Raw genomic sequence first — 14,244 nt, 5'->3', positions numbered from 1 at the left:
ATAAAGTACTACTCTTATAAATTCGAAAGTGTTTGTTGGTTGGTTAGACCGATCAGACTGAGCAATGGGTCAACATATATATTTTTTAAGTGACATCGGCTAATTTGTTCCGGGAAAATCAGAGTTCCGACTGATTTTTCAAAAGCTAAATTCACGCGAAGTTACGAGTAGATACGATTATAGTTATGGTGTACACTGTACACACCTCTCAACACTCGTCATCTGGTTCTCGAGCTCGGTGGACTGGCGCATGCCCCACTGGAACATGCCGGTCAGCCCCATCGCCTGTGTGATGGCCAGGCCCACGTTACCGCCGTACTCCTCTGAAAATATTATTTTTGATGTAAAACTCCTTCAGGCGCGACTTGACAAATTGCTGGAGAGTACCTCAGATCTTTTTTGCTGCTTTCGCGACCAGACGAGATTGATTAAAGATCGTTTGATTTTTACGGAATATTCCGTTTATCCAGCCTTAAAATCCTTATGCTATAGCACTAAGGTGATGATACACATGCCTGTAAATGGCACCCAGATATTGACAAGCTGCCATACCTTATCAAAACGGTATACATGCCAGTTTCGAGAAATGCTTTGTGAAGTGAAGGGAGTCTCCCTCCCTACTACTACTCTCCTAGCATGCTAAGTACTAGTATACCAGCTATAAGCAAAACCACAGTACACATGCTAGTATTTTGCACTGCCCAGCATCCTTTTGCGCGAGCTAAAGGCATGTGTATCACCACCCTTAAAAACAAATAAGATTTAAATCAACGTCACAAATAACGATCTTGAAAGTGCAAATACAGCTCAAATAATTTAAAAAGCATTTTTGTTTTCAAATATTTTTGAATCGTACCATTCCCAAATACGAGGAAGCTGAGTGTCACCACAGCGATGTACACAACACACACCAGGTCCAACCAAAACCCGAAAGCGCGGGAGCTTGCTATGAACAAGTACCTGGAAGAATATGTATAAAACTAAATTATCACAAAAATCACTCGTAAATAGTTTATCGCAGATTCTAGGAGAGCTGTACTCTGTAGCCGATGGCAATGCATTTTTAATACAAGGACGTAAGCACTGTTGTTCTAAGATTAATTCTCCAGTAGTTGTTTCACTAGGTACCGATTTAAGTTGAGTTAAGGGAATGCTATATAAACGGCTATTTGAATCGAAGTCAGCCATATTTCTTATTTAGTGGTGAAAGCAAAAAAGCTTTGCGTTGATCAGTCAGTCAGTCAGTCAATCAGTCAGTCAGTCAACTTTTCCTTTTATATCGGCTAGCTTATTCCCGCGTCCGTGTGGACTACACAAATTTAAAACCCCTATTTTACCCCTTTAGGGTTGAAATTTCAAAAATCCTTCCGTAGCGGATGTCTACGTCATAATAGCTATCTGCATGCCAAATTTTAGCCCGATCCGTCCAGTAGTTTGAGCTGTGCGTTGATAGATCAGTCAGTCAGTCAACTTTTCCTTTCATATTATAGATTGCGGTTGTAATTGTGATCAGCTAAATGTGAACAGTGAAGGGAAGGGAACAGTGACTCACCAAGCAGAGCTGTGTAGATCCTGATGGTTATCGAATTCCCTTATAAGAGCCTCCTGAGCGCCGAAAGCGCGTATTGTGGTGATTCCTTGCAGAGACGCGTTGAGATGGGAGAATACAGGACTACGTGCTGGCAAACAAAGAAGGCCAAACAAATCAAATATATTATAAAACTCTACATAGACAAAGCTCATACATTCCTATTTAAAAAAAGTGCAAGACAAATTAATACTCTTGTGTGCGCGACACTCATGCGCGTAGTGGTAAATACTACTTGGATAATGGCGCGGCGTTTACGCGCCTTTAGGTTTAGTAGGTAGTTAGCTAAGAGCTTGTTGACATATTTTAATGTAGATAACGGGTACATACCACGATTAATTTGGCGTTTTTTATTTATCGATATTTCAACCCAATTACGGGTCGTGGTCACGACGGGACTGCGGTGCTGCGAGAGATGAAGTTCGAGCTGTCAAGGGCAATAGCGACTACCCTCTTTTTTGTTCTTTTCGCTGGACCTTCACGAGCTGGCCGGCAAAGTCCCGTCGTGACCATGACCCGTGCAATTGAAACGGGTTGAAATATCGACAAATAAAAAACGCCAAATTAATCGTGGTATGTACCCGTTATCTACATTAAAATATGTCGTTAAACCACGAAATAAGCTTAAAATCATGAGCTTGTTGACGTTGGCTCGCAAGCAGGTTCGCGACATTGTGACTAAAATTCACAGGTCTGTATCTAGTGCTATCCTTTTCTGCAGAGAGCATTACGATTCTATCCGTTGACGATGATGATGATCTAACATCACAAAGCTATCCCAGGAGCCGCCTCAGTGAAACAGTAGGCCTATAACAGCAAGGGGCACTAAAAGGCAGTCCGCCTCAGAGATGACTCACTCACACCCTCGAGGCGCTTGATGCTGCGGCTGGACGCCAGGTAGAATATCCGCAGCCCGTAGAACACCAGCCCGATGGCCACGGTCGGCACCAGCAGCCAGTAGTTCACCACCGCCACCACTACCACTATACCAATTAGTGATAGCCCAATCTGGAATATACACACATTTTAAGACCCTCCGAAATTCTGCCCCTTGATTGGCTGTGAACAGCGAATTCAACAAAATAATGGATGGCATTACGATTACGATCAATACAAACTTTATGGCCAAAATTAATAATCAATACTGTCTATAATCTGTCCATAGATTATACTTAGCAACATTTACAACGTCGCTAAGTAACTTATTGACGATTACGAATATATTATTGATTTTATTAATATCCGTAAAATCCATGTCATCGTACAAGATTATATATTTTTTTAATTTATATGGCGACCGTTTAGAAATTTTTATTCTTGTTGTTATAGCGGCAATAGAAATACACGCTCTGTGAAAATTTCAACTACCTATTATGGTTCATGAGACTGACAGTCTGATAAACAGACGGTCGGACCGACAGCCAAGGTTTAGTAACAGGGTGCCGCGCCGTTTACATATGGAAACCTTAAAAGACTAACCTGTAATACATCCAGTAAAGCGGACGGCAACACTTCATCAACAGCGCCCATGTCTTTAGAGAACCTGTTCAAGATCCTGCCGGACGGGTTGGTGTGGAAGAAACGCATGGGCGCGCGCGTGATGGCCGAGAACATGTTGTTGTGCAGGCGCGTGGACGCGCGCATCGCCATCGAGAAGAACATGAACGAGCGCAGCAGCGACACCACCACCAGCGCCACCACCATGCCTGTTTCATGAAATAAAGCGCATTTATAGGTCGGTGGCCGAACCAATGTTTAACGTGCATTAAACTGTTAATCTGGAAAATGACTTGTAACGTTACTTTGTAATGTATCATTCGCGGCGAGCGCCAATGGTATAATACAAATAAAAGATACAAGTCAGTCTCCAGCTTTAAACATAGGTTGATGAATACCTTACCACAGACATAACTTGCATTGAATTGTTAAACATCGGTTGACGAATTCGATCCCGACTGATTAATTTAAATGCGCCTATTTTAGAAGCGATTCCAGATCCAGAAAAATTCCTGCGCCTAATAGGAGCTCAAAAATATGTACGCAACGATGTTATCCATAGGGACACCCGGTCCCCAGCCGTGGAGGACTTCGTGCACCACCTCAAATGCACTATATTAGCTTGCGCGGACACGAGCTAACAACCGTTCTTTCCGTGATTCTGTGGGACGTTTTCTCCCAGATCCTAGCTACCTCTGAATAGAACCTGTTTCTTTACATAAAGTTCAGTTCCTTCCTCTCAAGTATTTCATGCCACTAAGACTAACACATTTTATATGCATAAGTTTTGAGAAAGCACTTACCATATTTGCACTGTGTCAAATGTCATGTCGAAAGTACGGTTTACCAAGGGTTTTACTCGATTACGGACTAAAATCGTACTTTTGACATGATAGTTGACACATAGAGCAAATATGTGAGTGAATTATCAAAATGTATGCACTTATACAACCACTTATGCACTTTGTATACCTTGAAAACTCTGTAATAGAGTAAACTATTGCTAATTTAACAAAAAAATAACCGCGGCGTTTATTATATTAAAACACATGAGTTAACTAATTCTTTATTCAAAAAATCGTACCTATAGTATATCAGAAATACTTACCAGTGTAAATGTAGATGCACTGGTATCTAGATATCCCAGATTTGAAATGTGCGTCTTCTAGAAGAGCCCCTGTTAGGTTACCCGAATACATAAGGGGGTCTGATAAATTCTGTCTGTCCAAACTGATCATTGATGAGCGTGGATGATCCTCCTCCTGGTTGACCCTATCAATGAAAATATTAAAATGCTTTGAACTAAAAGAGATTTCAGAGAGTCCAGTTTCTTTACCTCCAGTTGAGGTCGCAGTCAAGGGTTAATTTGAATCGGAATAAAAAAAAAGAGTGTTAGACGGTTTATTTACAATAGTGATAATGCCAACTAGTCAAATCAGCAACTTTTTATCAAACGTCAAAACGCTTGCTTAGGAAGGGAGCTTGTATGAAATGTAGTGCGACAAGGCTCTTTTGACGCGTGGCCAAATAATTTAAATGCTAAAATAGCTAACTGGTTATTTTAAAAGATCTCACCAAAAGCTAGTCCACCAATCAGAGCCCGATCCTAGCAACTGCGCGAGCACGGCAACCAATACCATCAACGTGACGAGCAGGGGATGACCACTCGCTCCCAAGTATGCGCCGTACACTTTGCCCGATACCGCACCCGCTGAGCGCATCTCCGCCTCCTCCCGCCCGCCCTCGGGGGGCGCTGTTGCTGTCAGGTTGTCCACTGAACTTACCTACACAGAATGGATGAAGCTACAGTTAGTGTCACCTGAACGGTCTCGGAGGAACTAATTGTGACACCGCATACCATAATTGAATTGGTTGACTTTGGAGGTTCGAATTTTACCACTTTGTTGCCTCTGAGCCGTCGATCGTTATTATCACAAATCTTCCTAATATATAAAACACAGCAAATGTTTCTACCTGTGTCCGCTATAGACTTTGAACTGGTTTCATTAGAAAGGCAATAATGAAAATATAGTTTCAGAGTTGTTGTTTTTTTAGCGTAGTATTATCACATGCCGGGTATCCGCTCGTATCTAAAAATATTTTAAAACCTAAGAGTCAATATCTCGTTCTCTTAGTCGAGTTGTACATAATTATGCGGAAGGATCCCAGTACCAACCGCATTATTATGGCAAGAATACATGAACGTTTTTTAAAACCTTAATCACTAACCAGATGTTTACCTTAAAATTAAAGTAAAAAATATGCTGGTATGTCAAATAAGTCTTCATACAGAATGAGGTACGCAACCCAAATAAACATACAAAAAAGTAAAAAAAAACGAAATGGTATAAGCATATAAAATTCAAACTTACCGAATGTATGCTCATTTGCCTCTTCCGGAAGCTTCCTTGTAGTACGGATTCCTCGTTATCCAAGTTGGACTTATCCTCAGTAGCTGGTTTATCTTCCTCAGCTTCGTCCCTTGCCAGCAAAGTGGCGAAGTCCAAACCTGACGCGCTGAGGGTTTCAAAGTCACCTGCGGCTGCTATTGACCCGTTCTTTAATATGATTATCTAGGATAAGAATAAAATGTGTTATTTTTCATTACTGATCAGCAGAAGCTCTTCAGGTGAGAAATGCAAGAATATTAATTTGTTATGCAAGAATCCAAAGTTGTTATTTTGGCGCGAGTGATTGTATTGAATTGAGCAAGCGAAGGATTCGTAGGTTGATAAGTAGAATCCTGAGCGTAGCGAGGAATTCAAAGGCACGAGGGCAAATAACTTTTCGGCTGAGCGAAACACCGAGACTCCGTGAGTCCGAGACTGTTGCTGTGTCTACCCTGATAACGAGTCTTCCAAGATTGCTGAACTGCTCGATATTACCAAATATGCAAGATACGGACCTGCTCGACATCCCTCAAGAACTGCAGCTGGTGAGTGACCAGCACTCTCGTGGTATTGCGCAAGTAGCTGACCACACAGAACTCGAACAGGTGCCGGCCGACGTAAGCGTCTACGGCTGATAACGGGTCATCAGAGACTGCTGAACTGCTCGATATTACCAAATATGCAAGATACGGACCTGCTCGACATCCCTCAGGAACTGCAGCTGGTGAGTGACCAGCACTCGCGTGGTGTTCCTCAAGTAGCCGACCACACACGACTCGAACAGGTGCCGGCCCACGTGCGCATCTACCGCTGATAACGGATCGTCCAGCAGATAGATGTCCGCGCGTTTGTAAACCGCTCGCGCTAGGGATATGCGTGCGCGTTGACCTTTAAGTAAATGAACGCAAATTGAAAAAATTAGGTCCTGTATCCCTGGTACAATATTTCTTGCTGGCTACTGTACGAAGAACCTCCACTAACAATAACTTTAAAATAATCACTGTTAAAATAAACTAATAAATATGTAAAATGACGAACCTCCACTAAGACTGACTCCCCGCTCGCCGACGACCGTCTTGTCCCCGTGAGGCAGTAAAGTAAAATCCCGGTCGAGAGCACATCTTCGTACCACTGCGTTGTATCTTGGCCGATCCATCGCTTGTCCGAAAAGAATGTTTTGTCGAACGCTTCCTACAACCAAATAGTGCATAGGTACATCACTTTTGTATGTCATTAAAATATTCTTACACATAAAAATTAATGTCTGTAATGTGTTTGAAAAAGTAATGTAATGTATAGTCCGCAACAAGTTGAGATGGCAATCAGGGTATTAGGCGGAGGGTCGCCTCGCACACCCGCACGTCACCAGCGCTCGTACGCACCGGGTTAGCGTGACCTCAGGTCATACCTGTCGCGTTCTATAATAGGTGCATCAATTTTTTAAAAATTGAAGTTGCCTCACTTGGTCTATAAAATTTAGTTGTTTCAAATGATCCTTTCTAAATAAATATAGTTTTAGTTTAACTATATTTATTATTTTTGGGCATAGAGCCTCAATAGCTCAACGGGTAAAGGAGTGGACTGAAAACCGAAAGGTCGACGGTTCAAACCCCGCCCGTTGCACTATTGTCGTACCTACTCCTAGCACAAGCCTGATGCTTAGTTGGAGAGGAAAGGGGAATATTAGTCATGTAACATGGCTAATATTCTTTTTTTTTTTTTTAATAAAAATTTTGGGCATAAATAATGGAGTGATAAATCGATATCTGGCTTACTTTTACATTTAAAACAAAAAATAATAGAATAAACAGCCTAATTTATTTTTTATCTCAATATATAAAAAGAATAGGTGACTAACTGACTGACTGACTGATCTATTAACGCACAGCTCAAACTACTGGATGGATCGGGCTGAAATTTGGCATTCAAATAGCTATTATGACGTAAGCATCCGCTACGAAAGGATGTTTCAAAATTCATCCCCTAAAGGGACTGAAATAGGGGGTTTGAAATTTGTGTAGTCCACGTGGACGAAGTCGCGAGCATAAGCTAGTAGCCTATATTTGAGACGGAGAAAACACGTAAGAAGTGTAACTTTAAGAACCAACGCCCTTAGAATGAGTCTAGGCAGAGTAGTAAGACATTTTTTTCCATAGACAAACATACCTGCAAACAGCCAAGGCTCCTGGCTGGCGTAGGAAACTGTGCCACCGATGTGTACGCTGCCTGATATTAGAGGCAATTCCTTCAACAACACATGCAGCAAGGATGATTTACCCGCTCCTACTGGACCTATTACTGCTATTAACCTAAAAGTTAAATAAAACGGATATTTGGGTGCACACCAATCCTAATCTGCGATCCCATTTTGATCCCACCTACATTTGTGGCCGTAAACCAAGTCAATAAATTTTTACTAGATAAATTTTTAGGGTTCTGAACCTCAAAAGGAAAAAAGAACCCTTATAGGATAACTTTTTTGTTGTTTGTCTGTCTGTCCGTCGTGTCTGTCAAGAAAACCTATAGGGTACTTCCCGTTGACCTAGAATCATGAAATTTGCCAGGTAGGTAGGTCTTATAGCACACGTAAGGGGAACAATCCGAAAACTGCGAATTTGTGGTTCGAAAAATCGCCAAACAAAATTATAAGTGTTTACAAAAAATTAATATACTAAATCTCATATAGGTGGCACTGTCGTTATTAACTTGCAGTGTTGCACATAAAAATGTCAAGATACGATAGTACGGAACCTTTCGTGTACGAGTCCGACTCGCACTTGACCGGTTTTATTTATGTTCAACGCACGAAATTGTCTTTAAAAATCCCAACAAATTATTTTGCCACGTCGGATTACAAGCACGCATTCAACACACACACACACACACACACACACACACACACACACACACACACACACACACACACACACACACACACACACACACACACACACACACACGTAATTTATAGGTTAGATTATTTTATAGGTTACTTACTTTCCTGGTTTTATCGTGAGCGACAAATCTGTGAGCGTGTTTTCCGAATGCGACATGATCCACTTGGCCGTTGCGTGTTTGAGACGTACGCCGCGAGCATCTTCCTCCACTTTGGTCACCAATTCTTCTTCATCTTCTTCACCTGACTCTATAGGTGCACTGGTTTTACCTGAAAATTTCATGAACTAGCAATTTATTGTTTCGATAATTTCTTTCCAAAAACTAAGAAATGGCATCACTAGGTGGATAGTCGACATCAAACGAGTCGCAGGGAGCCGCTGGATTCAGGCGGCTCAAATCTGTGGCGTGTGGAAGTCGTCAAGAGACCTAGATCCAGCAGTGGACGTCTATCGGTTGATGATGATGATTGCAAAACATACAATCATCGAATCTTGCACACATTCATAATTACCCTTACCATTTCCTCTAGCATTGTCTTCTTTCTTCAAATCTGCATCCTTTTCCAGAAAAGGTTTAGTTCCTTCTTTAATATCAGCCTCTTCTTTAGTTAAAACTGAATCCCTTGGTTCGTCTCGAAATTCCTTCCCCTTTTTAGTAGAAGTCTGAATTTCTGCTAGGCCTGGCACTGGTTTGGTGGTATCTTCATAGAGCATAAAGCTTTGCAGGCGTTTTATTGAGATCGTAGCTTCTGCCACTTGGGCTATACCTAAGAAAGGGACAATAATTACAGTTAAAGCTGCTCAGGATTTTGAGACATTTACCTATAAGATAAAATAAAGAAATGTGTGTTTAGCTAAACATTCTTTTCAGTCCAAGAATTTCACGAATTGCCGAAAGATAAGAAATTAATTGAAAAAAGAATCTACCTACCAGAATACCTACAATGTAATTAATTAAAATGTTTTCAAATAAAAGTAGTCATCCTGATTTGGTATGTGAATAATACATTGTTGAATAACAACAATTTAATCACGTCATACAAACACCTCAGCTAGTGGCAGATAACCACTTGTGGTTAATACATATGTACATATATAGTTGGGAAAATATGCAATGTTTGCTAGCTCATCATTCATGTTCACAGGTAAAAAACCGGTGAAGCGCGAGTCGGACTAGCACACGAAGGGTATCGTACAAGAAATAACACTTTCAAATCCCACACGTAGCCCACCGTGCACTCGTAACCTCGAGCAAGTTAATGACCAGTTTTAGCGCCCATCTATTACGTGGTAAATTATTTGTTCAAGAACACATTGTAATTCTGTTTTGTGATGTTACCACAAATTCACGGTTTTCGGATTTCTTACTTAAATTGTACTATAAGACCTACCAAACCTACCATACCTAAAACTATTTTTGTGATTCTAGGTAAATGGGAAGTTCACTATGGGTTTCTTAACAGACACAACGAAGTGATCCTATAAGGGTTTCTTTTTTCCTACTGACGTACGGAACCCTAAAAATCAAAATACCTTGTGGGAAGAAAACAGTCATCGTCTGCCTCAAGATGTTATAGAAGCTGGTAACCACGAACACTTGCTTGGCGCTTATGACGTTGTTCTCCAACACGAACGCGAGGATTGAGAAGAAGAGGCAAATCCGCGTGGTGAACATTATGAACGATGTGAGGACACCTCGGATGTATGAGGTGGCTCTAATTTGTTTGATTTCTTGTCTAAAATAAAATTGTTAATTATATTAGGTAAATAAAACTACCAACTTCCCGCGACTTTATTAGGGTGGGTTTCATACTTTTTTCATAGGTCAGTGTTTTTCTTACTAACACAGCTTTAGTAACTATCAGATATTTTAAACAGATATATTTAGTAAATATATCTGTAATCGCTGACTTTTGGGTAAGTAAATTTGCACATCATTTTCATGCATCTGTTTATGTTAAGGCTGAATTTTTAAGTCATCTACCTAATCGTTTTAATGATATCTAAAAATCAAGAGAATCGGTCCAGCAATATCGAAAGCGAGGTAAATAGCGAAAATATTAGGTCAATACAAGTTGTACATTTATGCTTCTTATTTTGTATATAAGAATGATTACTATGTGTATACTAAAACCTTTCTGAAAGTATGTACATTACGATAGTGAAAAAAATCATCAACATCGGTTTATTTATTTTCTGAGATAATCACGAATGTACATATGTAGGTAAGGGTCGAATAAAGAACCTCCTTTTTGAAGTCCTTTAAAAAATAACAAATCAGCTTACTTTCTCGCCTTGGCAACTAGATCCGCGAAGGGCTTCTCCCAGGTATACATCTTGATGACCTGTATTCCTGAGAGGATTTCATTCATCAGTCGTACGCGCTCGTCCGTCCGCAGCGCTGTTTTCAGACGCAAAACTGATGTCCGCTTGCCCAAATATGCTGTGAACGAATTGATTGATTTCATTATCACATCACCACCATCATCATCAAGCCATCGCCGGCTCACTACAAAACACGGGTGTCCTCTCAAAATGTAAAAGATTTGGTCCATAGGCCATCACGCTGGCCAAGTGCGGATTGGCAGAACATTATGGAGAACTCTCAGGTATGCAGATTTCTTCATGATGTTTTCCTTCACCGTGCACCGTAAAAGAAAATTATACAGTACACGGCAGAAAATAATGTTAGAAGGAGATAACGGATTCGTAGAGCCTTCTCTGTCGTAGAGACCGACAAAACGTCATATAGGTATGAGTGACGGGAACAACTCTCTACAAAGCCGAAATGTCATTCTAAAGGCATTACATTATTTTCCGCCGCGCACTTTAGGTAATAATAACTTTTAAGGTTTTAAGGTTGCTTAAAACGCACATATTAATATATTTTTTATTTAAATAACTCAGTTCATTTCTCTGGAATCATACATTATTTTTATACATTTGTTTGTTTTATACATACACTAGCCTTGGCTCCGAATGGGCGCGAGTGCAATTAACTGGATTTTCCAAAAAAATATTTCATATTACGAACACAGCAAAATGAAATCCAGAGCCATTGTCAAGTGATGATCTTTCGTACATGCGACCATAGTTTGTTAATTATACTTCTATAGATTTTTTTTTTTTTTTATTATTTATTTTATTTCAGATGTTTCATCCATAATGTGTTAGTAACAGAAGACCTTATTAACTATGTTAGTAACTAAATAAAATTACAATTATTATTATTAATTAATTCAAATTATAATTAATTCATATACCCCCTTGACCACTTGGTGTTCATGTGTGTACATAACACCCAGTGTTTCATAAAAGGGTTTTCCCACTTTGCAGCCAATGTTCTCAGAATACTGTTGGAGCTCCCACGCACCCTGCTCATCACAGATGCAGCTCTTTTTCTCACAATCGCGTAAAAATCATCTGTGTGAGCCTCCGCAAACAACTGTGACGCACTGCACCAGCGCGGTAACCCCATCAGTACTCTGAAACCATTGTTATACTGCACTCGTAAGTCGTTGTAGGCCCTCTGCGTATACGTCACCCACCGGCTACACGTGTAAAATGTCTGACAATATGCTTTAAAAAGAGTGAGCTCTACGTCTCTATTACACCGTGCAAACCTCCGGGCTAGCATATTACATCGGACCGCCAGCGCCCTACGCTCCCTCTCTATGTCTCTAACGTCAGACATATCGTCTGTCACAATGTGCCCCAGATATTTAAATTCAGTCACTCTCTTAAGTAAGACTCCGTTAAGGGTTACGGGCGGAATATCGTCCACAGTGTTCCCTTTGCTCTTAAACACCAGAAGCTCACTCTTCGTTACATTGTATACGAGTCCATGTGCCGCAGCATAGGACTCGCATATCTTGAGGAGCCTTCTGAGTGCGCTAATCGATGGGCTCAGCAAGACCATATCGTCTGCGTAACTTAAATTATTGATTAAAATTCCATCAATCGAGCAGCTGATTCCAGTACTGCCGAGCTCATCGATCAGCTGGTTTATATATACGTTAAACAGAGCGGGAGATGTTAATCCACCCTGCCTAACGCCACACTCAAGACGATATGACTCTGAAAAAGAATCGGCCCACTTAACCTTATTTGTTTGTGAGCTATACCAATATTTTAGAATATTAATTAATTCTGACGGCACATTAAAGCTCTGTAGCTTTTCCCATAGTTTGTCATAACAGACCAGATCAAACGCCTTGGAAAGGTCAAGAAAGCAGCGTATACTGGTGTTTTCCTGTCCGTATAGTATTTGACGGTCTGCTTGAGCGCCAGTATAGCACTTTCTGTGGACAGATTTCGTCTAAAGCCAAACTGTGCATCATTAAGCTCCAGATATCCACTGAGTTGGCGATCCAGCAGACCATCAAACACTTTTCCTAATATCGCAGCCAGGGAGATAGGTCTGTAGTTACTTTTGTCTGAGATATCGCCTGTTTTATTCTTAACTACAGGAACCACTACGCTTTCCATTAGATCTGCAGGAAGGTAGGAGTGACGAATGCAGAACGTATAAAGCATCGCAAGAACACGATAGATATGATGACCCGCATACACAAGGTGCTCCACACTGAGGCCATCATGTCCCGGGGACTTTCCTCTCACTAGGCTCTTTATGACACTCTTCACATCTTTGGCGCTGAACGAGAGAGAAGAGTTCAACGCCCTGTGTGTACATCCCCGATTCAATGAGTCCTGAGTCTGGTTTACTATAGAGCGCGACTCTAAAGTGCTCTTTAAATATATTAGCTATACGCCCTGCATTCGTCTCTCCATCCACGCTCACGGGAAGGCCCTCTCTAGGATTTTATGCTCTCCACAGATAAGGATAGGTTACAATCAGTTTTATTGCTGAGAATGAGGAGTACTCATTGCTGACAGTTGTAAACCCTTCCATCTCATTGCTTGTATTCCATTCTATAATATATTCCTTGATATTTCTTGTACCTCAATTATTATCTAGACGCTTTCTTAATTTAATATTTTATATACCTACACACGTTATTATGTTAATAAAGAATTGTATTCTATTCTATCATTAAGCTGCAAAAAGATGGCATCACATGGCCGAAGGTGATAAGTACTTATACCATTTAATCGCATGTACATAGATAGCTCTACCCAGTACGTTAAGTTTAAATATTGTTATGTACAGTAGATTTCGCGTCAATATCGAGTAACATTGAAGTCAATAACCGTCAAGAGTTTAAAGCTGCGTGCAACAATAATTAAGGGCGCCCTTGTGTGTTAATCAATGTTTATTGTTGACATAGATCAATGCTCTGTTCGACCGGCTTTTATCGCTGTTACGCGTTGCAATTAAGCAATTAGTTTTAGGATACCGTGTCCGAAGGTGCCAACGGGACCCTATTACTAAGCCTCCGCTGTCTGTCCGTCTGTCTGTCAGCGGGCTGTATCTCGTGAACCTTGTAATAGCTAGACTCTAGAGAGTTGAAATTTTCACAGGATGTGTATTTCTTTTGCCGCTATATCAACAATCTAGCTTATTCCCGCAACTTCGTCCGCGTGGACTACACAAATTTCAAACCCCTAATTTAAACCCTTAGGGGTGGTATTTCAAAAATCCTTTCTTAGCGGATGTCTGTTATAATAGCCATCTGAATAGCATTTAGCCTGATCCGTCCAGTAGTTGAGCTGTGCGTTGATAGATCAGTCAGGAAGTCAGCTGTTCCTCCTTAAAAATTTAAAAATGGCCACCATGAAAATTAATAAGTGTTATTTCTTATACTATGGTGCGGAACCCTTCATGTGCGAGCCTGACTCGCAATTGACCGATTTTTAGTTACATTTTTATCAATTAAGTATACAATTACAAATTAATTACATAAACTATTCT

The 14,244-nt window shown here is 40.6% G+C and overlaps 1 protein-coding gene across 3 annotated transcripts in view; it reads right to left on the bottom strand.

The window, feature by feature from the left end:
- The window catches only part of LOC117997367 (probable multidrug resistance-associated protein lethal(2)03659), a 65,350-nt gene that overhangs the window by 6,146 nt on the left and 44,960 nt on the right, over window positions 1-14,244 (bottom strand). For all 3 annotated transcript variants that reach the window (XM_069498271.1, XM_034985635.2, XM_034985636.2), the window contains 15 exons: window positions 10,659-10,815; window positions 9,906-10,108; window positions 8,891-9,139; window positions 8,473-8,641; window positions 7,642-7,784; window positions 6,514-6,666; window positions 6,170-6,363; window positions 5,458-5,658; window positions 4,661-4,869; window positions 4,194-4,357; window positions 3,068-3,294; window positions 2,446-2,596; window positions 1,553-1,679; window positions 857-960; window positions 206-323 (listed from right to left, as the gene is read on the bottom strand). In XM_069498271.1, coding sequence (XP_069354372.1) covers window positions 206-323; window positions 857-960; window positions 1,553-1,679; window positions 2,446-2,596; window positions 3,068-3,294; window positions 4,194-4,357; window positions 4,661-4,869; window positions 5,458-5,658; window positions 6,170-6,363; window positions 6,514-6,666; window positions 7,642-7,784; window positions 8,473-8,641; window positions 8,891-9,139; window positions 9,906-10,108; window positions 10,659-10,815 — 2,569 coding nt within the window. The remainder of the gene's footprint in view (window positions 1-205; window positions 324-856; window positions 961-1,552; window positions 1,680-2,445; window positions 2,597-3,067; window positions 3,295-4,193; window positions 4,358-4,660; window positions 4,870-5,457; window positions 5,659-6,169; window positions 6,364-6,513; window positions 6,667-7,641; window positions 7,785-8,472; window positions 8,642-8,890; window positions 9,140-9,905; window positions 10,109-10,658; window positions 10,816-14,244) is intronic.

The sequence above is a fragment of the Maniola hyperantus genome, chromosome 4 (assembly GCF_902806685.2).
Source record: "Maniola hyperantus chromosome 4, iAphHyp1.2, whole genome shotgun sequence".
Taxonomy (NCBI): domain Eukaryota; kingdom Metazoa; phylum Arthropoda; class Insecta; order Lepidoptera; family Nymphalidae; genus Maniola; species Maniola hyperantus.
The sequence above is the reverse complement of the archived record's forward strand: the minus strand, read 5'-3'. Positions and strand labels throughout refer to the sequence as shown.